At 47.0% G+C, this 24,574-nt stretch overlaps 2 protein-coding genes across 2 annotated transcripts in view; one reads left to right on the forward strand and one right to left on the reverse strand.

The window, feature by feature from the left end:
• Positions 1–255: 255 nt before the first annotated feature.
• On the reverse strand, positions 256–23,967 carry LOC106028976 (uncharacterized). Its single transcript, XM_013159152.3, has 9 exons — positions 23,886–23,967; positions 14,888–14,960; positions 14,442–14,509; positions 11,258–11,293; positions 11,022–11,141; positions 5,457–5,908; positions 4,313–4,396; positions 2,687–2,786; positions 256–1,030 (listed from the first exon to the last, which is right to left on the reverse strand). The coding sequence occupies exons 2-9, from the start codon at positions 14,945–14,947 to the stop codon at positions 790–792; spliced, it is 1,161 nt and encodes a 386-aa protein (XP_013014606.2). The 5' UTR covers positions 14,948–14,960; positions 23,886–23,967; the 3' UTR covers positions 256–789.
• Positions 23,952–24,574, forward strand: part of Metap2 (methionyl aminopeptidase 2) — a 28,954-nt gene continuing 28,331 nt past the window's right edge. Inside the window, exon 1 of the mRNA XM_003475883.5 lies at positions 23,952–24,130. Within this exon, the coding sequence (XP_003475931.2) occupies positions 23,980–24,130 (151 nt within the window). The 5' untranslated portion in view covers positions 23,952–23,979. The remainder of the gene's footprint in view (positions 24,131–24,574) is intronic.

Below are 24,574 nucleotides of genomic sequence, written 5' to 3' on the forward strand. Positions count from 1 at the left end.
GGGCCCTCGAGGCCTTTTGTCATTTGGGTTTTTTTGTACCAGGGATCTAACTCAGGACCTCATGCTTGCCAGGAAGGCACTTATGCCACTGAGCTAAATCCCTGGCCCTCATTGGGGTGTGTGGGATCTGATCACAAAGCTCTCTTCCCTCTAAGCTAGTGTATCTAGATGCCGAGTTCCCTCGTGGTTCCTTCTAATAATCAGGAAAATGGACCTAGGAGAACTCATCTTCTCAGCATCGTCAGGGATATGCAGCTCAGCACCTGCCCAGCAAATGCAAGGTTGTGAGTTCCATCCCCAGTACCAAATAAGGAAAGGAGGAAAGGAGGGAAGGAAGGAAGGAAGAAAGAAAGAAAGATCGCACTAGTCTTTAATTCCCTAACAAAAATAAAACCAGGCATGGTGGTGCACACCTGTAATCCCAGCATTTGGTAGGCTGAGGCAGGAGGATCTCTGTGCGTTAAAGGCCAGCCTGGGCTACACAGCAAGACCCTGTCTTAAAACAAACAAGAAACAATAATAACAAAGAAAAAAAAAATCAAGGATAACTAGAGGTCCCCTAAGAAGGAATGTTTGGAAACCCGAAAAACGCCCCAATCCACTTTTTCAGGTTGACTCACCCGCCCCTAGTGTAGGGAAGTAAGATCCCTGGGAGCAGAGTGGGGAGCTACGCCCCAGAGCTCCGAGGGGCGCCTTTCTGCTGGGGGTGGGGGGGGGGCGCCTTAAGGCGCAAACCTCAACCTAGCCAAGGCCCAGCACCCCAGCCCCTAGCCTGCGGCACGCAGGGTACTAGATCAAGGAGGAGCCGTCGGCCAGGGCGCAGTGGAACTTCCTCCGCGGCCGCGCGGCCTCCCCCACCTTCTCCTCCCGCTGGGCCAGCAGCTGAGGCCGCCGCTCCAGCAGCTCCCGCCAGAAACTCAGGGTCGCCTGGGGACTCGGCCCCTCTCCCTCGCCTTCAGGCTCGCTGTAGTAGTGCAGGATCGGGCATCGGTCGAACCCCTTTCTCTTTAGCTGAGCTTCTTCTGTTTTTCTGTTCAAATGAAAAAATTTCAAAACGTGGGTATCAGGGCGAAGGGGCGGGGTGGAAGGCAGGGAAGCTGTAAACTCAGGGTCGGGAGGCTGAGGCAGGAGGATCGTCACAAGTCTGAGGCCAACCTGGACTACACTGTGAGTTCAAGGCCAGCCTTAACTACAAAGGAAGACCTGTCTCAACAAAGAAAGAAGTACGCAAACAACTTATTAATAGGAACCGGTTCAAAAAGTCATGAAATATACAGGTCTCGGAATTCAAAGCAGCCATTCAAAATCTGGTTTTGAAAAATGGAATGGCATGGAGAAGTGCCTGTGATCAAGTGACATAAGAAGCAGAATGAGGGGCTGGGGATTTAGCTCAGCGGCATAAGCACCTGCCTTGCAAGCAGGCGGTCATGAGTTCAATCCCTGGTACCGATAAAAAAAAAAAAAAAAGACCAAAAAAAAAAAAAATCTAAAAAAAAAAAAAGAACAGAACTAGTGAACTGTAAAATAGCTAAAGACAGTGAAAAAGGAAAAAAAAAAAAAAAAAAAAGCAGAATGAAAATGGTGTTTCAAAGACAGCTTTCACAGAAGGTGGAGCCGGAGAGTGGCCGCGCGTTCAGGTCAGCTGAGCTGCAAAGCCAGACCCTGTTCAAAAAAGAAAAAGATGTACTTTTTGTTTGTTTCCTTTCTGTTGGTGCCAGGAAGTCGAACTCAAGATCTTGCGCTTGCCGGGCAGGCATTGCGCTGCTGAGCTATATCCTTTAAATACCCTTATAAAGGTAAAAGATACCTTGTATAAGAAGATATTTTACCTGTCTATATGCACACAGAAAATGCACAGTACAAAATGTATCTTCGCTGCAGGTATGGGGTGGACGTGTGTGTGCACATGTGAGTCAGAAAAAAAGCACAAGGAAATATACTAAAATGTAAAAATGTTCTCTTGGGGAAAGAAAGTTGTAGGATTTCAATGAAATGTTTAAAAATGATGAGTTCCCATCATGACTTACATTTGCAGTGCACCCCAAACGCGCCGTGGCTCCCCACAGCAGAGCCGGCGGGGCAGAAGGCAGGGCCTGCCGTGTCGGGGTCACCTGGGTGTCCCCAGGCTCCGCCTCCCCCAGCCGCAGTGCTTCTCCCGTTTTGGGGTGTGTCGGCCTCCTCTCCCGGTAGCCTTGTCTTAACTCTGCCTTTGTCCCGCTGATGCTGACAGAGGCTTAGGGTCCACTGTGCTGACAAGCTGCTTAAACACGGGCCCTGGCTTTATGTTTCCTAGAACTGCGCTTTCTTTCCGCTGAGCTACATCCCTGGCCCTGAAACAGGCTCCTGCTATACAGTTTAGCCTGGTTTTGAACTCAGTGTGTAGCCCAGCCTCGCTGGAACTTGCAGCGATCCTCCTGCCTCAGCCTCCTGAGTGGTGGGTTCACAAGCATGCGCCACCACGCCCGGCTTCCCTTAGGGCTGGGCTTCGTCCCTTTGGTCCAGCTTCCCGACTTCCTCTTTCCCATCTCAGCGTCCCCGTCGGGAATCCTGCTCTGAACCGCTGCCCAGAGGCGTCCCGGGCTCGTGTGTCTCCCACATGGCAGACGCAGGCGGCGGGCAGGGCGTGTGTCCCTCCTGTCCACCACCGCGTGCCCCGAGGGACAGCGCGCGCCGGCCGGGGCCTCACATGCGCGCCAGGGCCTCCTGCAGTCTCCGCACGGCGGCTCCCAGCACCGCTTTCCACTTGAGAATTTCTGATCTTGAGTAAGGGCGCTGAAAGAGCCAATCTGTAAAAAGAGAGGAGCGTTTAAGACGCCAGGGACTCCACCCTCCGCGACTCTCCCGGCCTTGGGACCCCATGGCGCCGGGGTGTCGCCCCTTCACCCCGCCCACGCCCGCGTCCGCCTGCCAAACACATGCCCGGGAGTTGGACCCGTGGCGTCACCCCAAATCCCAGGCAACAGCGTGACCAGAGTCCTCCCACAGGGTCCGCGACACAGCGTGAGGACAGCAAGGTCCCCTCCTCCAGGAGGAGGGCGCAAGGGGCCAAGGGTGTTCAGAGGTGGCCAGGGAGGAGCCCTGGGATGCCTGGGCCTCTGCTTTGCTTTGGCCTCCAGGGCATGGGCAGATAATTACCTTGTGAGAAGCTAGGGTGATTAGAAATGCAGAATAACCGGTTTCCTTTGAACTGATCTCTTCCCTGTGCTATGCTTATTCATGTAAAAGCAGCTCAAAGAAAAGTGTGATCCTGCATGGTGGTGCACCCCTGTAATCTCAGAACTCAGGAGGTTGAGGCAGGGGGATCACCACAAGTTCAAGGCCAGCCTATGCTACATAGTGAGTTCAAGGGCAGCCTGGACTACATAAAGAGCCTCATTATGTAGCCTAGATTGGCCTCAAACTCATGGAGATCCTCCTGCTTCAGCCTTCTCAGTGCTGAGAGTACCAGTGTGCACGGCCACCCTGGACTTCAGTTTGGAATCCCCTCCTGCTGCCAGGAGCTCCTCCTCTTTTTATTTACAGTAAACAAACCTCCTCACTTTCCTTTTGTCCACAATGGCATGTGATTAGGAGCTCTGTTTCTTCAGAATTAACTGCCCAGCAGCCACAACCATAGTCACATTCAGGCCCCAACCCCTTCGGATGGTGACAACCATCCTGGTTTCCTCAGGGCTGGCTAAGGGGCTCATGGTTCACCGATCCAGGTCTAAGTCCCTTCCTAGGTCGTGATCTTTGTCCTCATGCTTCATGGTGGGCTGGACACCAGCTTGCCCTCAGTTCTGGACCCCTTATCTGAACTCCTGGTCACATGCACGTGGCCTCCCTGGCCCCTCATGCACCTCACACCATGATGGCTGTCTCGCCTCACTTCCTGGGCCCGTATGGGTCTTAGCATGAGCACCAGAGTCTATCCCCTGGCCCAGCCCAGGCAGCCAGGGTCGCTCCCATCCTCACCTCCAGGAGTGCAGTTCTGACGCATGCCCGGGGTAGTGTGTGTGTGTGGGGGGGGAGGGGGAGGACTTGGCATCTAAGCATATTCTCTAAGTCAAAATGACTTCAGCAGTTCTTGCCAGGCGTGGGAGTGTGTATGACTCATGGGTTTGGGAAGCTGAGGCAGGAGGACTGCAAGTTCAAGGCCAGCCTGGGCAATTTAGCAAGACCCGGTCTCCAAAAAGAGGATGGGCACTGAGGCCATAACCTCGCATGTTCAAAGCCCTGAGTTCAAACCTCAGACTCAGGAGCCGGAAGTGACCCTTGCTCTCTCTGCTGCTTGGCAGCATCGAGCGTGCTTTGGAGGGATAAAGGGTCTTACCGCTTTCTAGACAGATCTTGGAGGACAGCGAGAATTGGATGACATCAGGGGAGCTGTTTTCCAGCTGGTCATGGCTGGCAAGAGCTAGGGAAAAAAGGAGAATAGGAGGGAGACAGAGGAGGGAGAAGGCAGTGTTATGCTGGCATGTCAGCACAAAACCAAACCAAACGGTCAGTGTTTCATTTTGTTATTGTTGTTGCTGTTGATTTTGGAGACAGAGTCTCACTTGGTCACATAGACTGGCCTCAAACTCATGGCAGTCCTCCTGCCTCAGCCTCCTGAGTGCTAGAATTACAGAAGTGCACCACCACGTCCAGCTGTGGTCAATATCCTTACAGGACTGGACAAAGATTTCATAAATACCAATAATCACCCTTTAAATAGTCTCATAATTTGTTCTGGCGGTACCTCGACATTTTAACGGAAGACTTCTGCATGACCCCTTGATTTATGAAATGGTATTTCATTTGCGCTTCTGTCCTAGAGCTGCCCTTCTGCAGGACAGCGGGTGACAAGAATTCATGGTTCATCTTCTTGCCTTCTGTTGCATTGGGGTAACAGAAGCCTGCTGGTGCTTAACAAAAGGTGGCTCTCAAGGGAGGCCTGCAGTGAGTCAGGGCACAGGCTGGGCTCTCGGAGGCGTTCCGGGTCAGCCTGGACTGCACAGCAAGACTCGGGGCCCAGTCCCCCAGCGGAAGAAAGTATGAGGCTGTCTCTGTTTCCTTTGGATGTTATGGTTGCAAAATAACCTCAGGAACATCCCAGGAGGCAGAAGCTTCCTACCTACTTAACCTAGTAAAAAGTCCAATAGATGCCTTACTTAATGGAAACACTATCATTCCTGTATTTCTCTTCTAATATCCATTAATTACTTTTTTTTTCCTTTTGTCTTTTGAGACAAGTTCTCACTATGTAGTTCAGCATGGCCTTGAGCTCACTTTGCAGCCCAAGCTGGTCTCAAACTTGCAATGATCCTCCTGCCTCAGCCTCCCTAGTGCTAGGATCCATTGATTACTTGTTAGAATAATTAACACGCACCCACTGACACTAATACAGCATCTAACTTCCTAGTGGTTTGTATCCCGAATCACTGTTTGTAACTCTAACAGTAACTTCTACTCACAGAAGTTTCTCATCGACTTACTTGCTGGGATGTGGTCCTCTTGCCTGGCTTGATCGGGATGAGTTTGCTTACAAAAGCCTTCCATGGGTTCGCTGCTGGCCCTGCACTGCTTGAAGTCCTCAGGGGTCACAGGCTGGCCCTGCAGGCTGGGTGCTGGGCACTGTGGGGTGCCGGCCTCGAGGTCTGGCCAGCCATCGTCCACCAGGTTGGTGAGGCCCTTGGGCAGCGGGATGCCACGCCCTGAGTATCTCTGCAGCATGTTCTCGAGTTGGCCCAGCATTTCAGGAGCGATGCGTTTGTACTCATCAAAGTGGCACTTTCGCAGGTGTGTGCTGGAGGCTTTGGGGCTGGGTGGGAGCCTGACCAGACTGGAAGGTTCGGAGAGGTCAGCCGAGCAGCACTCGTATTTCTCACAGGAAGCTGCCATGGTCGCCGTGGCTTGCTTCGATCCTTCCCGATTTTCCTTTTTATGACTGAAAACAACACCGTGTGTGAGCGCTGGAGGGAGGTAGTGCACATTCTTCAAGCTTGTCACTTTGTTTGGTTTGTTTTTTTCAGACAGAGTCTCCTTATGTAGCTCAGGCTGGCCTTGGACTCCTGGAGATCCTCCTGCCTAGGCTTCCCAAGTCTTGGGATTACAGCACTATGCCACTTGCCTGGCTCTAGAAATCCATTTTAAAATGTGATCAATAAGAGCTGGGCAGGGAGTGGCACACATCGCTAATCCTAGCACTCAGGAGGCTGGGGCAGGAGGATCCTGTGAGTTCAAGGCCTGCTTGGGCTACACAGTGAGACCATCTCAGAAGACTAAAGCAAACAACAAAATGACCCAGAGTCTTGAGCAAGCTAAGCAAATGCTGTATCACTGAGCTGCATCCCCAGCCCCTGAGTTTCTTATGGGAGTCTACAAATACACTTTTAAAAAATTTATTTTGGAAAAACCACAACAAAAAGAATAAAAAAGGGCCAGGGATTTAGTTCAATGGCATAAGGGCTTGCCTGGCAAGCGCAAGGTTGAGTTCGATCCCTGGTACCACAAAAAAATATTTTATTTTGGTACTCTAGTAGGGTGGAAGGTTGAGGGGGGATTACTATTTGGTCATTGCCAACTAGAGACAGAAGGGAGGAAAAAACTCCCAGCAGCTGCTGTTGATGTTGGATTTGGGGGTAGCATCCGATTCAGTCATAAGGAAAATGGATTCAGTCTGCCTCTCTCCCTCTTTTCTTTTTTTTTTTTTTTTTTGTCTTTTTCGTTTTTATCGGTACCAGGGATCCAACTCACGACTGCCTGCTTGCAAGGCAGGCGCTTATGCCGCTGAGCTAAATCCCCAGCCCCTTCTCCCTCTTTTCAATAGCTCCTCCAGGTCTCTGCAGGATCATCTCCTGCTAGCGAAGATGTAGTGGTCAAAAACTGCATATAATAAACACATTTAATCCAAAAAAGAAAATCACATTCTAAAATGATGGAAAATGATAGTCCATGCAATCAGAACCCAGAAAAAAAGCAAAAGTAGTTATGCCAATTTTTTTTTTTTTTGATTTGGTACCAGGGATCAAACTCATGAGTTTGCACTTGCCAGTGAGGCAGTGTGCTGCTGAGCTATATCCCCGGCCCAAATTACACTAATTTAAGACAAAGTGGACTTCAAGCCAAAACTGATCAGTAAAGGCAAAGTAGGTCACTACATACTGGTCAAGGTAACAGTTCGACAAGAATGAATAACAATAATAAGTACATACGTACCAGACACTAGCACTCCCAACATCATGAAAGAAATACCACTGGACATAAAAGATCAGATTTTTTAAAAAAAGATTTAAAAAAATCAGATAAATATCATCATACATTTGAGGATGACTTCAGTAGCCCACTTTCATAAATAGATCAACTAGACAAAAAATGACAAAGAAATATCAGTGTTGAATGAAATCTTCAGGCAGATGCACTTAATAGATATCTACAGAGTATTTCGTTCGACAAAGGAATAAATCAGTCTTCATAAACAGTTTCTCAGCAGCATTTGGGCCTTTCTCCAAAGCAGTCCATACTAGCTCATAAAGCATGCTTCAGTAAATGCAAAAGAATCAAAATTATCCCATGTGGATTATCAAACCATAGTGAAATTCTCTCACCATGCACTAAAACAAGATCATAATAGATCAAAGATCTACATATTGGCACAGAAACATGTATTTTATTGCAAGATAAAATAAGTCTTGAAGACTCAGGCATAGGCAAGGACTTTCTAAACAGAACCCCAACTGCAAAAGAAATATGGTCAAGAATCAACAAATGGGACCATATCAAATTAAAAAGCTTCTGTCCAGCAAAGGAAACCAACAGAGTAAAGAAACAATCTACAGAATGGGAAAAAAAATTGGCCCCTTACATATAGACAGAGCTCTGTTACCTAGACTATATAGAGCTAAAAAAAAGAAAGAAAAGATCCTCCAAAATAAAAATATCCCATAAAAATAGGGCAACAAAAATGAATTTTCAGAAGTACAAATGGCCAATAAATACATGAAAAAATGTCCAGCATCTCTAGACATCGGAAAAATGCAAATTAAAACAACACTGAGATTTATTCTGACTCTAGAAAGAAGGACCATCACCAAAAAACTAAATAATAACAAACGCTGGCAAGGCTTCAGAAGAAAAGAAATCCTTCTATATCACTGGTGGAAACATAAACTAGTACAACCACTATGAAATCAGCATGGAAATTCCTCAAAAAATTAAAACTAGAAATTCCTTTTGACCCAGATATTTACCTTCTAGGTATCTTCCTGAAAAAGTTAAAGACTTCATATTACATGAATATCTGATACCTATCTTTGTAGTATAGCTTGTAATAGCTAAAATTTTAAGTGGCTTATATGTCCATCAACAGATGAATGAATAAAGAAAATGTGGTCTTTATACACAACAGAGTATCACTCTGCCACAAACAAGGATAAATCTGAGTCATTTGTAGGAAAATGGATTCACCTTGAGACCTTAATGTTAAATGAAATAAATCAGACACATAAGCTTAAACATTCCATAGTTTCTCTTATATGAGAAACTCAAAGTGTAAATAAATTAAAAAGTAAAATAAAAGGAAGATAATAGAAAACTGGGAGATAGATCTTTTGCAAACAGAAAGGGGACCAAAAGATAGAGGGCAGTGGGAACTCCTACATGTACCAAACCCCCACAGTGAACATAATTATGTGTACTAATAAAAAACCTTAATGAGGCCAGACATGGTGCCACATAGCTAAAATTCTAGTACTTGGGCACAATGAGTTCCAGGCCAGCCTGAACTACACTGCCAGAGCCTTCCCCAAAATCCAACAAAATGATAAAAACAAAAGTAATTGTAATTGGGGCTGGGGATTTAGCTTAGCAGCATAAGCGCCTGCTTTGCAAGCAGGCAGTTGTGGGTTCGATCCCCGGTACTGATAAAAAGGAAAAAGACAAAAAAAAGTAATTGTAATAACATTGAGTTAATAATAAAAAGTCTCATATTGCTGGGTATGGTGGCACCGGAGTGTAGGAGTGTAATCTTAGCTACTCAGGAGGCTGGGGCAGGAGGATGGTAACTTAGTAAGACACTATTCAAAAGAAAGCAAAAAAAAATTACAGAAGCTTAAATATCACACAGTTTCTCTTGTGTCAGAATCCCAAAGTATAAATGATTAAAGAGCAAACTAAAAGATAATAGGAAAACGGGCTGTGGTGGCAGTATGTGTGTAATGCCAGCACTCTGGAGGCTGAGGCAAGAGGATCGCTCTGAGTTTGAGGTCAGCCTCCACTACAAAGTGAGTTCAAGGCCAGCCTGAACTGCATATTGAAACCCTGTCTCAAAAAAGACACAAATAAATAAATAAACAAAATGAGGAAGAAGAAATGCAAGCAAACAACAAACAAAAAAGCCTGGGACTATAGCTTAACAATGCTGGGTTATGGGGCTGGGGATTTAGCTCAGCGGCATAAGCGCCTGCCTTGCAAGCAGGCGGTCGTGAGTTCAATCTCTGGTACAGATAAAAAGGAAAAAGACAAAAAAAAAAAAAAAAAAAACAATGCTGGGTTTTGGGTTTTTTGATACCAGGGATCAAACTCATGACCTTGTGCTTGTCAGTCAGGCGCTTTCCTTGCTGAGCTAAACCCCTGTCCCAATGGCCTTGGGTTTAATTTTCAGTTTGGGAGCAGGGTGGGATGGGGCTCTTGAAGGAAAGTCCAGGACCAGATGGCTTCACACTAAACATTTTAGCAACACCGATCGTTCTTAAATTAGTCCAAAATAACTGAAGAGGAGGAAATTATTCCAAACTTAGAGTGTGAACCTAACCTTAGTCTGATGCCAAAATTGGACAAAGACACAACCAAGAAAGCAAGCGACAGGCCACTACCCTTGATAAGTACACATGCAAAACCCTCACTAGATTACTAGTGAACAAAATTTAATGACGTACGAAAAAGACTATTCAACGTGATCAAGCAGGACACATCCCAGGACTGCAAAGATGGTGTCCTACATATAAACCTATGAACGCGATGCCTACTTAAACAGAAGGACAAAAACCATGTTTCCATCTCCTTAGGGCACGAAAGGCATTTGGAAACATTCAGCCCCTTCCTAAGAAAACCCTGAACACACTCGCCATCGAAGGCACACACCACAACATAACAAATGCCTGCTGAAAGAAGCCCAAAACTAACATCATACTGAGGTGAGAAAAGCTGAGGGCTTTCTCTCTAAGGCCTGGAACAAAACCAGGGCGTCCACTTCTGCGTTCTTCAACGTAGTTCCGGAAGACTCAGCCATGGCAGTCATCAGGCACATTTACCCAACAGTGCTGGGAGTCTGGGCCGGAGCAATTAGGCAAGACAAAGAAGCCAAAGAACATCCACGTTGGAAAGGGCGAAGTCAAACAGCCACGGTGTGGTTGGGAGGGAACAGACAGGGCAGCTGGAGGGGCGGGGAGGGACTTGGAAACTGGTGGTCAAGGAGGCCGGGCTGGAGGAGAGGACGTGGGCAGGGCTGGCGGGGTCAGACGGAAGTGTGGGTTTGGGCTCCGCGCAGCGGGAGCCAGCGAGCCGCTCGGGAGGGCCGGGAACAGGGCAATCACCGAGGCCTGAGCAGCCTTTCAAGCAGACGGAGTTGGGAATGCATTAGAAGACAAAAGACTGTCGAAGAGCGTCAACTGCAGTGTCCTTGCGAAAAGCTCTAGCAGCTTCCAAAAGACGTGGACCAGTGTAAACCAGGATTTCTCATTCTGACAGGATAATTCTCTGCAGGGCAGAGCTGTCCTGTGCATGTTGGATTGCGTCAACCTTAGACACCCTTGTGACTGACACACGTTCTAAGACGGTGCCATCGCAAGAATATGACCCGATCCCCCAACTCGAAGGTGTCACGTTAAAAGCCTGGTCCCCAGATTGGGCTGGAGGGAAATCAGGGAATCTCTAAGAGGCGAGATCTACGCGGAAGTCCCGAGGTCAAAGGCAGAAGTCCTGAAGTCAATGGCGACACCAGGTAGTTCTCGTGAAACCTCGTGAATTCTCGCGAGAGCTTTATTATTTTAAAAAGCACGAACCTGGTTCCTCCCTCCTTTTCCTGCCCTGGGTTTGAGATGTGATTCAACCTTTGTGTCCAGCATGGTGTGGTACAGCTCAGAAATGAGTCCATGCCAAAACCAAACCGTTGAAGCTCCAAACTGTGAAAGACACAAACTTCTTTATAACGTGAGCTGCCTCAAGTATTTCCTTGGCGTAATTGAAAGCAGTCTAATGTGGAGGGGCAAGGGATGTGGCCGAGAAATACAACTCTCACCTCGCAGGTGCAAGGTCCCAGGTCCAGTCCTCAACGCTGAAAAAAAAAGAAAAATACAGACAGGTTGGCGTCTTTTTATTTCCACTTCACAAGTAAAGAAGTTGTAGCAAATAACTGAGCATGGTGATGCACTCCCATAATGCCAGGCTCAGGAGGCTGAGAGAGGGGATCTCCACCAGCCCGGGCTGCATAGTGAGTTCAAGTCTGGACCGAACCAGCTGCAAGACCTTGTCTCAGAGGAAAAAAAAAAAAAAAAAACAAACTGTAGTAACCAGTGGGGGGAAAATGGAATGACTAGTTCCATTAGTTCATTTATCTTTGCTTGACGCATTCTGTGGCTGTTAATCACAGGTCTTTATTAGGCATATTGTATACACCACGCTGTGTTTGATAGAGAAGAGAGCAAGCGTATTAAAATTTCTGCCCTTATTACAAACACCATATTACAGGGATCCCTGCCTGCTCATGTTTATAGACACACAGCTCATTCTGGCTAAACCTCGGAAGCAGCCTATATAACCATGAATAGATGGATGGATAAAGAAAGGGTAGGCTTTATGCACAATGGAGCACTACTTTGGCATAAAAGATGAATTTGAATCATTTCTAGGAAAATGGATCCACCTGGAGACCATATTTTTAAAAAAATTTTTTTGGCCTTTTTCCTTTTTATCAGTACCGGGGATCAAACTCACGACTGCCTGCTTGCAAGGCAGGTGCTTATGCCGCTGAGCTAAATCTCCAGCCCCCATATTTTTAAAATTTTATTGGTATATTTTATATCTGCACAGTAATAACATCAGAGGGAATGCGAACCTATGTATGGTATATCTTGCTTCTTCTAATTAGGTTCCCCTCCTTTCAGCCTCTCTTTTCCTACTTATTTGTAGAAGCTTTGTTTCCATTTTTTTCCTTCTATTTTTTTCTTGTCTGTTGGGAGCCGCGGCCGAGCCCTGTCGCCTTACTTGGCGGACGTGAGGCCTGTAGGAAAGAGCAAAGCCTGAGCTAGATTACCCCTCCCATCGAGTGTGCTAAGATGGCGCTTATCTCCTGCTTGGTAAACAACCCGCCCTGTAAGATCTCCTGCTTCCTGCTTGGTAAACAACCCGCCCTGTAAGATCTCCTGCTTCCTGCTTGGTAAACAACCCGCCCTGTAAGATCTCCTGCTTCCTGCTTGGTAAACAACCCGCCCTGTAAGATCTCCTGCTTCACAACCCGCCCTGTAAGATAGTCTGCCTAGCAACAACTGATGTTAGCCAATCAGCCCGCATCGCGCGCTTTGAACTGATTGGCCACTGTAACCCTATAAAAGTGAGTGCCTCTCCCGCCACGAAAGAAGAAGCAGAAGAAGCACGCAAGGAGCCGCGGAGAGCGGACCGGTAGAGGCTTCGGGACAGACTGTAGGGAGAAGCACGCAAGGAGCCGCGGAGAGCGGACCGGTAGAGGCTTCGGGACAGACTGTAGGGAGAAGCACGCAAGGAGCCGCGGGGAGCGGACCAACAGAGGCTTCGGCCGGGAGGATTCCCGGGGCAGGCTGTACAGAGAAGGAAAATAAAAGAAAAGGTTGTCCACTGCCAGACTTTGTTGTGTGTCCTTCCTGCCGGCCGGGAGTGACACCGACACTTGTCTTTTCTTTCTCCCTCTCCCTCGTTACCCTTCTCATTTGAATATTCTCTTCTCATTTCCTAATGTCTGTTACATGTTTCGGTCCTAATTCACACTTTGGGTTTCTCACACCCGGAAATCAATGAAGTATTCATTCATTCATTCATTCATTTTTTTTTTCTCATAATTTTTTTTGTCTTTTTCATTTTTATCGGTACCGGGAATCGAACTCACGACCATCTGCTTGCAAGGCAGGTGCTTATGCCGCTGAGCTAAATCCCCAGCCCCTCATTCATCTTTTTGAGTCAGGGTCTCCCTATGTAGTTCAGCCTGGCCTTGAACTCTCAGTGATCCTCCTGACAGCCTTGCAAGTGGGATTACAGTTGTGTGCCACCACACCTAGGGTAAAAACGCAGTATTTAAATGTGTCCAATTTATTTCACCTAAAGAGTATGATCTATCAGACACACGTGTAAACATTGTATTGTCTCACTAGTGTGAGCTGAAAGAAACAGCATATGTATATGTAGATGTATATATGTATATAAAAATAGGGTAGTTATACTACTGATTTCTCTTAAGAGAAAGATTTGTGCTGGTAATGTTTGGAAAATTGAATGCAGACATCTTCAGCTCTGGGTGAATGATTTGGAGATGACAATGCACAACATATGTACCGTTGTTGCCCCCTGATTGACATGATTTAAAATTTTGTTTTATCCCATGGAACAGAATGGGGTAAAAAAAATATTCGTTTTATATTTTTCTGTTTTTATTCCTCTTGGAGATAAAATGGATTGGAAAACTTTAATTAAAAAAAGTATAGTGCCAAGGTGCATCCATTTAGGTATAAATGTCTCAAACTTACCCTTCTTTATCACAGAGTGGTACTCCCTTGTAGAAAAAACACATCTTTATCTATTATCAGCTCATGAGCATTTGGGCTGTTTCCAAGATTTAGATGTTACAAACTGTGCTGCTACAAAACACATGTGTGCATGTATTGCTGTGGTATGATGCTTTTAATTCTTTTAGGAAGATACCAAAAAGGGGAATAGCTGGATCCAATGGAACCCCTATTCCTATTTTTTTAAATGAATCTCCACACTGATTCCACAGTGGGTGCAGCTGCCTACACTTCGACCAACAGGATTTCTTATTGGTTGATTTCTTAAAAATACCCATTTTTTTTTCTGGAGGTGGAATGGTGTTGATTTTTTTTTTTTTTGTCTGTTAGAAATAGGGTTTCATTATGTCATTCAGGTTGGCCTTGAAATCTTTTTTTTAATTTTTGGAATGGGATCTTACTCTGTAGTCCAGGCTGGCCTTGAACTCACTATGTAGTGCAGGGTGACCTTGAATTCGAGGTGACCCTCCTACCTCAACCTCCTAGTTGTTGGGATTATCGGAATGCGCCACCCTGTCCAGTTTTCATGGCCAGATTTAAATGGCAACACCTTGGTGCAGTTGTTTGGGGGATGAGGAATGGGGAGGCATTGGTCTTGAACACTGTATAAGCCTTTACAAATATACATTAATACCAAAAGTTGAAAAGTAAGTACAAATGTTTTATCCATACTTTGCGAACAGGTGGGAGAATTGGTCTTCATATGTTTTCTTTCTCCATTTTTTCCTTTCAGGCTTCCACTAAAATGAAAGAAAAGTTTGTGATTAAAACATAGGGAGGAGCTGGCTGTGGTGGTGCATGCCTGTAATCTGAGTTTTTGAGAGGCTAAGGCAGCCTGAACTGCACAGCAAAACCCTATCTCAAAAAAAAAAAAAAATTAGGGAGGAACTGCTGGTCAAAATTGATTTAAAAACAATTTTTTTTGCAGACAAGGTCACACTATGTAACGCAGGCTGGTGTTGAACTTGCTGTGTAGTCCAGGCTGGCCTTGAACTCACAGTGATCCTTCTGCCTCAGTCTCTAGAGTGCTAGGACTACAGGTGTGCACCAACGTGCTTGCCAAAAATGAATTCCTTTTTAAAAAAGTATCATTTGGTGAAATACAGTAATGTGATTACCTGGTCAAAGAAATAGAGGGGCCCGATATCCAAAGATGTAGCTTTAACAACTCCTTCCATCCTACCACCGGACCTAAGAAGAGAAATTGAAACTTTGAAGACAAGGTATGGTATCATGTCTGCAGGTGATATTGCCAAGCACTTGGTGGTTTTAAAGTTTAAATGTTTTATGTGCAGTGAAGTGCAAAAAAATTTTTAAAAGGGGATGAACAGAGTTGCTTCTCTTCCTCCTACTTCGTTTCTGGGACTGTTGACCTGATGAAGACACAATCGGGGTGACTGACCCCTGGTGGCAAAATAATCATCGCGCGCACCGGGGGCGAGGGGATTCCTTACGGGAAAGAACTGCTGTGGGGATGTTTAGTAGCAGCAACCCTGGCCTCTACTTCCCAAGTGTCAGGTTCTATCTTTCCCAGAGAGGTGACAGCCACAGATTTTGTCAACTGGCCTCTGGTGTCATGGTTTGTGTCAGGATGTCCCCTGAGAGCCCCGTGAACCGACAGGCAGAGCTTGGAGGAGGTGATTGGATTGTGGAAACTTATAGCGGATTTGCTGTCAGGAGGCGGGGCCTGTCATCGGGGCGTGGCTTTCAGTGGAGGGCGGGGCCACACAGTTACCTGGCTCCTAGGTGCCTCCTTTGGTTCTCTGCTTGTGGCCACCTAGAGCTGAGCAGCTCTCCTGCCAGGTGCCCCTCTGCCTTGGAGCCAGCTAACTGTGGACCACATCCCCTCCAAATCTAAGCTGAAATAAATGTCGCCTCCTTTAAACGGCAAGTGTTGGGTATTTTATCCCAGCGACTTAAAAGTGATTAAGACACTTAGAGATGAAAATCATTCCTGGCTCACACTGTACACTGGCCAAAAAAATAAAAATAAATAACTGAAGTTTGTTGGGAAGGACTTACCTGTCTGCCAGGCCTCCTAGGGGAATCCTGTTGAGCTCGGACCAAGTTTCTGAAGCTTGGCCCCAAGGGTCGCCCTGACTAAGCAAGCTGCAAAAACCACTCCTTGTGACTGGAGGGACCCCTGGCGCTGGCTTCCCCACAGCCACAAAGCCTCATGGGTTTGCTGTGGACACAGGGGAGGACTGAGCAAGTGCAGGGGCATTGAAGGACAGGGCTACATGAGGCCAGAGGGTCACTCGCTGTTATAATTATTAACAAAGGCAGCTTTTTGAGGCTCAGATAGGCCTGGCCCTCTTTATGGAGTAGAGGAATGTCTTTGGGGGTGAGGGAACAGCAAAAGCTTTTGTATACCTGAATACCCATCTTTCTTTGGGAGTAGAGAAGAAATATCTTAAAAAATGTATACAGGGTTTCAAGTGATGTCATTGTCAGGGCCAGGGATATAGCTCTGTGGAACAAACTCCTGCCCAGCAAGTGCAAGTCCTAAATTCAATTCCCAGTCAAAAAACAAAGCAAGACACCAACTTAGTTTTATAGCCAGGGATATAGCTCAGTGGCATAAATGCCCACCTGGCAAGCACAAGGTCCTGAGTTCAATTCTCAGTACCAAATGGTCATCATCATCTTGAAACAGAGCAAGTCCCGAGGCAGTGTGGGAAGAAAAAGGAAGAATAATTATGGGAAAATATCAGAAGAACAGTTCTAGTCATGAAAAGAAAGGAACAGTAAAGGACAAAAGGCTGGAGCTCTCAAAACTCAAGCATTGAGAACAACAGACTCATCAAGAACAAATAATAATGCTGGGCATGGTGGCACACATCTGTAATCCCAGGACTCAGAAGGCTGAGGCAGGAGGATCACAAATTTGAGGCCAGCCTGGGCTGTATGGTGAGACCTTGTCTCAAAAAAAAAAAAAAAAAGTGAAGTTTATGGTAAGTGAATTACCGTATTTTAAAAAAAGGGTCCAGGATGGAGAATATAGTTTGGTGTCATGAGCACTTGGCTGGCAAGCACAAGGTTGTGAGTTTGATTCCCAGGACCCAAAAATAAAATTAAAAAAGGATCCAATGCAGCTGGGTGTGGTGGTACACTCCTGTAATCCCAGCACTAGGGAGGCTGAGGCAGGAGGATCATTGCAAATTCAAGACCAGCCTGGGCTACAAAATAAGCCTAAGGCCAGCCTGAACCGCATAGTGAGACCCTGTCTCAAAAGGACAGGGCCAGGGATATAGCTCCTCCCTCAAAAGGAGGAGACATAAAAACATAAAAAAGGATCCAGGAGCTTCAGTCAGTCACCTTCCCTCCTCCAGCCTGGGGACAGCAGTGGCAGCCATCAGGTCCTCAAGGCCATCAGAGTGCTGGAACAGCACCCGCCTCTGGCTGCCCAGCCTCTGTGAGTGTGGATAGCTGGCTCCGAACCCGGAACCGCTGCGGGCCAGCATTCCGCTCAGAACCTGGAGAGCAAGCCCTGTGTTCCATCAAGATTCCCTCTGTTGCCTTCAGTCACTGCCAACAGAAGGTTGGCATTCCGGGAAGGGGCAGGGACAGGAACAGAAGGAAGCTGCATCGTATGTGCCTAGTGACTCCCTGTGAGGAATGTAATCATGATGTGCAGCAAACATGTATTAGTAAAGATAAAATCAAGATTGGAGATTCTGGATCAAGGTGGCCAGCACATTGGGCACACTCCTATAATCCCACACTGGAAGGCTGAGGCAGGAGGACTGCTGTGAGTTCAAGGCCAATTTGGGTTACAAAGAGAAATGCTGTCTCAAAAATGAAATAAACAAAACCTCTCAAAAAAAACCTCTACACAAGTAAAAAGTGAACAAATGATCTAGAAGCATTGGTTGTTTCGAGACAGGGTCTCACTACATATTTCACAGCTTTGAAGTCACTATGTAGCCCAGGCCAGCCTTGAATTTATGGATCCTCTTGCCTCAGCCTCCTGATTCTGGGATTACAGTCTCATGAGTGCTGAGACCACAGGCCTGCGCCACTACGCCCAGCTGGAGGTATCATTAAACTCAGAAAAGAAGACCCAGCATGGAGTTCACTACATCCGACAGTCGGCAATGGTTAGGGTCACTTGAAGCATCAGAAATTCCCATTTCTAAGGACACAGTCGTGATATCTTACATGTTTGGAGGTCAAGGGATTCCAGGATTTCTCAATTCAGCAGCTGAATAACGTCACCAAGGGGCCCAAGGACTGCATGTTTCTGTTCTGTGCTCTTCAGATTTCATCCTGTCATTCCCACACTTGCAAATACCTAATGACGTGAAGGAATCTGTGTCTTCTTTTGGCTTTTCTTTCTTTCTTTTTTTGGCTTTTATAAAACATAGGAAACCTTTTCCAGAACTTCTCTGTGGTTTACTTCCCTGTATCATTTAAAATTGCAGCACGTGAACATGCCTCAGCAAACCACTAGCAAGAGGTTGGAACTAGAATTCCTGTACATTAGCTTAGTCTCCAGTTAAGGACAGGCTCCCCAGCTGGACCTGGTGGTGTACGCCTGTGGTCCCAGCAATCACGAGATAGAGGCAGGAGGATCACTGCGTGTTTGAGGCCCGCCTTTGCTACATAGTGAGTTCAAGGCCAGCCTGAACTGCATAGTGAAACCCTGTATCAAAAAAACAAAAACCAAGCCTGCAAACAAAGGATAGGTTCACTCAGTTAAGTGAAGAATAAAAAAATTGGATAAGGCATTCAGAAAAGGCAGCAAATGTGTCACTTTATTGAAGTTGGTGGCACACACCTGTGATTCCCAGCACTCAGGAGGCTGAGGCAGGAGGATTGCCACAGACAAATTAGAGTTTGGGTTGGTAAAAAGGCTTTCATTGGACCCCAAGGATAGGGAAAAAAGGTCTTCCATATCCAAAATTTTCTGGGTTCTCTTTTTTATATAAATAGGGTGTTGGGAAGGTCATTCTAGCAAACCTTCAGCACAATACATTTAAACAGTTCTATCAGTGTGGTTGCCTCTTACATGTAAATGAAGGATCAGAAATGGTGTCTTTTGATTGGCTGTGGCTGCATGGAAATGAAGGATCAAAAAGAACATCTTTTTTCTTTCTTTTTTTTTAAAGGTTTTTTTTGGTACTGGGGATCAACACCTCAGTGCCCTTATGCCACTGAGCTAAATCCCCAGCCCCTTTAAAAGTTCTTCTAAGACATAGTCTCAATATGTAGTCCAAACTGACCTTCAACTCTCAAGGACTATCCTGCTTCAGCCTCCCAGTGCCGGGATTACAGGGGAGCAGCACACATCATTCTCACCAGATGTCGAAGACAAACCAGCAGCAGGCCAGAAAAAGATGTGTGTAACGATTTCCACGCTCAATCAGCCTCTGTATGTGGAGGTGGTCTACACAGAGATTATGGGGGAAAGCAACAAAGTTCTACTATTGTTAGATATCTAATTATCCTCCAGTTTCAAAGGAGATAATAACATATTATACGCGCAAAGATAATTTAAGATGTCATTGGATAATTAAGATAAGGAAAAAATTACAGTGTGCCAGACGTAATGTCAGGACAGCCCTCTCCAGAACGAGAGAAGATCGAAAGCCACCAATGAAAGGGTTTGAGGCCAGACATGGTAGCACATACTTGTAATCCCAGCACTCAGGAGGCTGAGGCAGGGGGATAACTATGACTTTGAGGCTATCTTGAACAAAAATGGTGAATTCAAATTCAGCCTGAACTACATAGTAAGACGTTGTCTCAAAAATCCCAAAACAAACACAAAAGGAGCTTGAGGTGTTCTCTGGCCCTTGTGCAGGACAGGGCATTCCAATCCCTTGTATCATTTTCTTTCTTGATCAGGATCTTGCTATAAATTGCAGGCTAGCCTCAAACTCAAGGCAGTCCTCCTGCCTCAGCCTCCCAAGTGCTGGGATTATAGGCATGAGCTACCATGCCTGGCTTTCTTGTATCATTTTTTGATATCTTCTAACAAAATTGCTCTTGTGGTAAATTCTAGTGGGCAAAATCAATGATCTCTTTTGGGACTTTTTCCTGTTCAGTCTTTCTATAGCAGTGATGTAGTCAGCCAAATTTTATTTCACAGAGTGTTTTCTCCCCTTACTTCCGTGTGATTATTCCCTGAAGCATTTTCTTCCTTCTTCTTTTTATGGCAGTCCGTAATGATTCTGCATAATGATCCCTCTGGGGAGCTGGTATGCGTGGGGAACACATCTTTATTTCCTCTCCATCCCTTTCTCTTCCTGCTCCTGCCCCCAGCATTTTCTCTTTCTTCCTCCTCCTTCCTCTTCATCTTCTTTTTAGAGAGAGTGTCACTATGTAGCCCAAGCTGTCCTCAAACTCAAGGGAACCCCCCTGCCTCAGCCTTCTGAGTGCTGGCATTGCAGGCCTGCACCAACATGCTTGGCCAGCATTTCTTCTTGTCTTCTATTTCTTTGCAGAATCCACCCCAGAATTTACCAGCCTTCCCCCAAACAAAACTCCCAAAATATGAGCATCCCTTGAGTGGTGCTTGGTGCCAGTCTCTCCCCCCAGCACCTGACAAATGCACTTGGGATCCTGTAATTCTCTGGTCACATTTCTGATGCCCCCTCATCTTTACCTGGAGGCCCTGCAGGCAGGGTACTTAGAGGGCAAGGAGCTCCATCTTTTGGCCCACCCGGCCTGGCCCCTCCATCCTGTCTATGGCAGGAGCTGCTCTCTCTGCAGGAGCCAGAGCCAGAAACCCAGTGTCCCCAACACCTCTCCCACGCACCTGCAGCAGGGCACAAAGGTCTCTGCATTCCCAATAAGAAGTGTTTCTGCCCTCCGCCCTCAGTTCCGTGTGTGTTTTCATCAGTATTTTTTTTCTTTTTTTTGTCCTTTTTATCGGTACCGGGGATCGAACTCACAACTGCCTGCTTGCAAGGCAGGCACTTATGCCACTGAGCTAAATCCCCAGCCCCCCCAATTTAAATTTAAATACCCATAGTCCAATATCACCTTGAAGGCTTACAATGCAAAGCACACTTCTCAGGGCCTCTTACAATTTGGCACAATTTGCTTTCTCCCCAGCCATCCTCTCCTAAATGCTGCATATTTCACACTAGTGGTTCTCACCAGAGCGATTCACTGGCTCTCAAGACATTTGGCGATAATCATGCCACAGACGTAAGCCCCCCCCCCCCCTGGAGTTCCAGCCCCCAGTGAGTCTGCAAGACAGGTGAGAGGTCTCTCGGGAACTGCTCCTGCTGCAGCGTGAGCTCCGACTCCAGGGCTCCAGGACAGGAAATCACAGCTGTCATTCAAGGCCCAGCCTTCAGTACTATGCTTGGCAGCCAGAACTGACTGGCACCCTCTGGGAACAGTTCTGGCTGCCACACCTACGGCAGGGGGAAAGGGTGTTACTGATGGAGGCGGGCAGCAATGCCATTTTGTAAGCAGAATAAGCCCAGCACGAAACGGAAAACCAGCCTGCCACCAATGGCACACCCCAAGCTGCAGACACCTGCAAGTCTTTCTTGGACAGTTCTTCATCTCCGAAATCCCTTGTCATTCTTCATATTCAACAGGGTCTCTTTTGTTTTGTTGTCTTTTTGAGGCAGGGTCCCACTATGCAGCTCGGTCTGGCTTTGAACTCATTTTGTAGCCCAGGCTGGCCTGGAACTCACAGTGATCCTCCTGCTTAAGCCTCCCATGTGCTCGGGTTACAGGTGTGTGCCCCCGAGCCTAGTTTCAAGGAGCTTTGGGCAATAGTTTCAGCATCAAGGGTGGGTTGTGGTTCCTCCTGAGGGCAGCTGCATCCTTCCCCCAACCTGAAAATCTTTTAGCTGTCTTGAAAGTCCCTCAGCTTCTTGCTAGATTACATCAGAATAGAACATAAAATGAATTAATAAATGTAAGGAAAGTATTAACACTTTATATTTCATTTCATTTCTTTTTCTTTTGGTCTGAGACAAGGTCTTGCTATGCAGTTCAGGCTGGTCTTGAACTCATTTTGTAGCCCAGGCTGGCCTCGAACTCACAGCAATCCTCTTGCCTCAGCTTCCAGAGGGCTGAGATTACAGGCCTGTGCCATTATGCCGGGCTTCTCTTTGTTTTTTTGAGACAGAGTCTTGCTGGGTAGTTCAGGTTGGTCTCAAAGTTACTGCGATCCTCCTGCTTCTGCCTCCCAAATGCTGGAATTGTAGGTATTTGCCACTATCCCCAATTTACATGGTAGTAAATTTATCCTTAATAGTACTGTTGATTGATTACTGTCATATTTTGTTGGTTGGCTCCACGATGACAAGGACTGTTTTTGTCTCTTTACATTGCTAGATCTGGGCACACACTGGTACGGAGTGGATGGGTGAAGGAATGAACAGTAAATGTGCCAGGCAAAGAGCAGTCCAGATAGGAGGAACAGCAATGCAAACACTCCCAGGTCAGAGGCACACCGAGCTGGCGCTGTGAAGAGGGTGGAGAGACCAGGGAAGCAGGTCAAGGCCATGTCATGCTGGGCATATGGAAAGGATTTTGGATAAATAGTAGCTACTTTTTTGATGTGGTTTTTGGTTCATTAATTTTGATACTGCTGAGCCGGGTATGGTGGCTCACACCTGTAATTCCAGCACTAGGGAAGCTGAGGCAGGAGGATCGTTTCGAGTTTTAGACCAGCCTGGGCTACAAAGTGAGCTCAAGGCCAGCCTGAACTGCATAGCGAGACCCTGTCTCAAAAAAGACAAACAACAACAACAACAACAAAAAACCCCAAAACAACTTTGATATTGCCAGCTAGCAACCAGTGAGAGCAATTTGAAATCTGTTTAGAGAAAAATAGAAACATGCAGAAGACAAGTGGTTTTCAGTAGGATTGGCTGTCTGAACCTTTGAGATAGATAACACGTTTTTTTTTTTTTTTTTCTTGTTTGGTGCTAGGGATTCAACTTAGGACCCTGCATGTGCTGAGCCTGTGCCCTATGGTACCATTGAGCTACAGTCCTAGCCTCTGAATACTGCACTTTATGTGACTATGGTCAGAGCCAGTGTGAGTTTTAGTATTAAGCCACTAGCAAGGAAGCCCTTGCGCTGACGAAGTAGTTTCTAGTTTAAAGCTAACGAAAACACTTAAACTCTGGAGGTGAACAAAGTTGCGTGTGCAGTAGATATTGAGGTTGGCCAATCACAGCCTCCCAAATCTCAAACTGCAGTTTAAATACCAAGCTGTCTCATAAAAATTAAGTAAAGACATAGACAAAATTTGAGCCCAGTATGGTAATCCACACCTGTAACCCTAGCACACGGGAGGCTGAGGCAGGAGAATCACAAAGGCCAACCTGGGCTACACAGTCAAATCCTGTTTTAAACAGTAACAAGCAAAAGTCAGTTGCTCCTAAATCCAAAAGAAAGGGGATAGAAAAATAGATAATTGCATTGTGACCTTTTGCATTAATGAAGAGGCCGTGTCCCCAACTAGAAGGCCTGTAATTCTGGTCATAACTGGAAAAGAGGGGTGTGTGCAGAGAGCCCATCTGAATCATCCGAGGTTTAGAGTACAATATGGGAAACACGGGATTCCATCTTCCAAAATTATCTCAAGTGATGAGACAGCCTCACCCTGATCTGTGGCTGTGCATAGCTAAGCAGTTCTTGTGAGTCACAACACTGGGATGTAAGTGAACACAAACTTTAGTTCCCCTCCCGGCTTAATATACGCAATTTAATGTCTATTAATTGTTTATGCTTTGAGACAGGGTCTCGTTATGTCGTTCAGGCTGGCCTTGAACTCAAGGTGATCCTTCTGCTTCAGCCTCCCAAATTTCAGGATTATACGTGTGCACCGTCCACCCCCCCCCCCCCCCCAGTTTTTAAAATACGATATACAAAGCCAGGCATATTAAATGTTTTTGCTCCTGCCAAAACACCCCTCCTCTTGGAGGCAGGTTTCTGTATTTTACTCTGGAACTGAAGATCGCCTTTTAAGGTGACACCAGGCGGACTGAAGCACAGCGAATGTAAGAGACACAGCAAGACTAGCGTCTCCCCAGCCGACCTCACTCTTAAGGCAGCCGGCCACCGAGACGGCATCAACCCGGGCAGAAGGTCGCCGCCGAGTCCTCCGCCGTCCCAGCATTCCTCGCACCTTACCATCGAGAGCGACTTCCGGCGTCGTGGGGGAGGTGGCAAAGAAGGAGCGGGCCCTCGCCGCACCGTCTCGCTCCCTCGCGCTCTCTCCGGCATCATGGCGGGTGTGGAGGAGGCAGAGGCCTCCGGGAGCCACCTGAATGGCGACCTGGACCCAGACGACAGGGAAGAGGGAGCCGCTTCTACAGCTGAGGAAGCCGCCAAGAAAAAGAAACGGAAGAAGAAGAAGAGTAAAGGGGCTGTTGCAGGTAGAGACTTCGGTTTGCCCGGTTCCTGGCAGGAATGGCCGAACGACTAGCTAGGCTTAGGGCCTGCGGGGGTGGCAGAGACCGGAGACCCCGAGCCCCGGACTAGATGAATTCCCAGGCCTTAGTTAAGAGAGTGGCAAGGCAGGGCTAGAGATTCTGCCCTGGGGACGGAGGGCTTCTCCCCGCGGGACTGGGGGGTCGAGAGGGACCAGGGTGCTTCAGCTTCGACATGGTGGCTCCGGGGTCGCTGTCCCCCCCCCCCCCCCCAGGTCGCCAGAACTGAGTTCTGCGCATGCCGCGACGCGGACCCAGAACCATTCGCGGAACCCAGCTCCCAACCATCTTCCGCGCGGTTTGGGCGCTTTAACAATCTGATTCTGACCGCACGGCCGCCCCTGCTGGATCCACCTGCGCCGTGTTGCCCTCGCGTCCTGCCCCACCGCA

Source organism: Cavia porcellus, unplaced genomic scaffold (genome assembly GCF_034190915.1).
Source record: "Cavia porcellus strain 051 isolate PalLab524CR breed Dunkin Hartley unplaced genomic scaffold, mCavPor4.1 scaffold_8, whole genome shotgun sequence".
Lineage (NCBI taxonomy): Eukaryota > Metazoa > Chordata > Mammalia > Rodentia > Caviidae > Cavia > Cavia porcellus.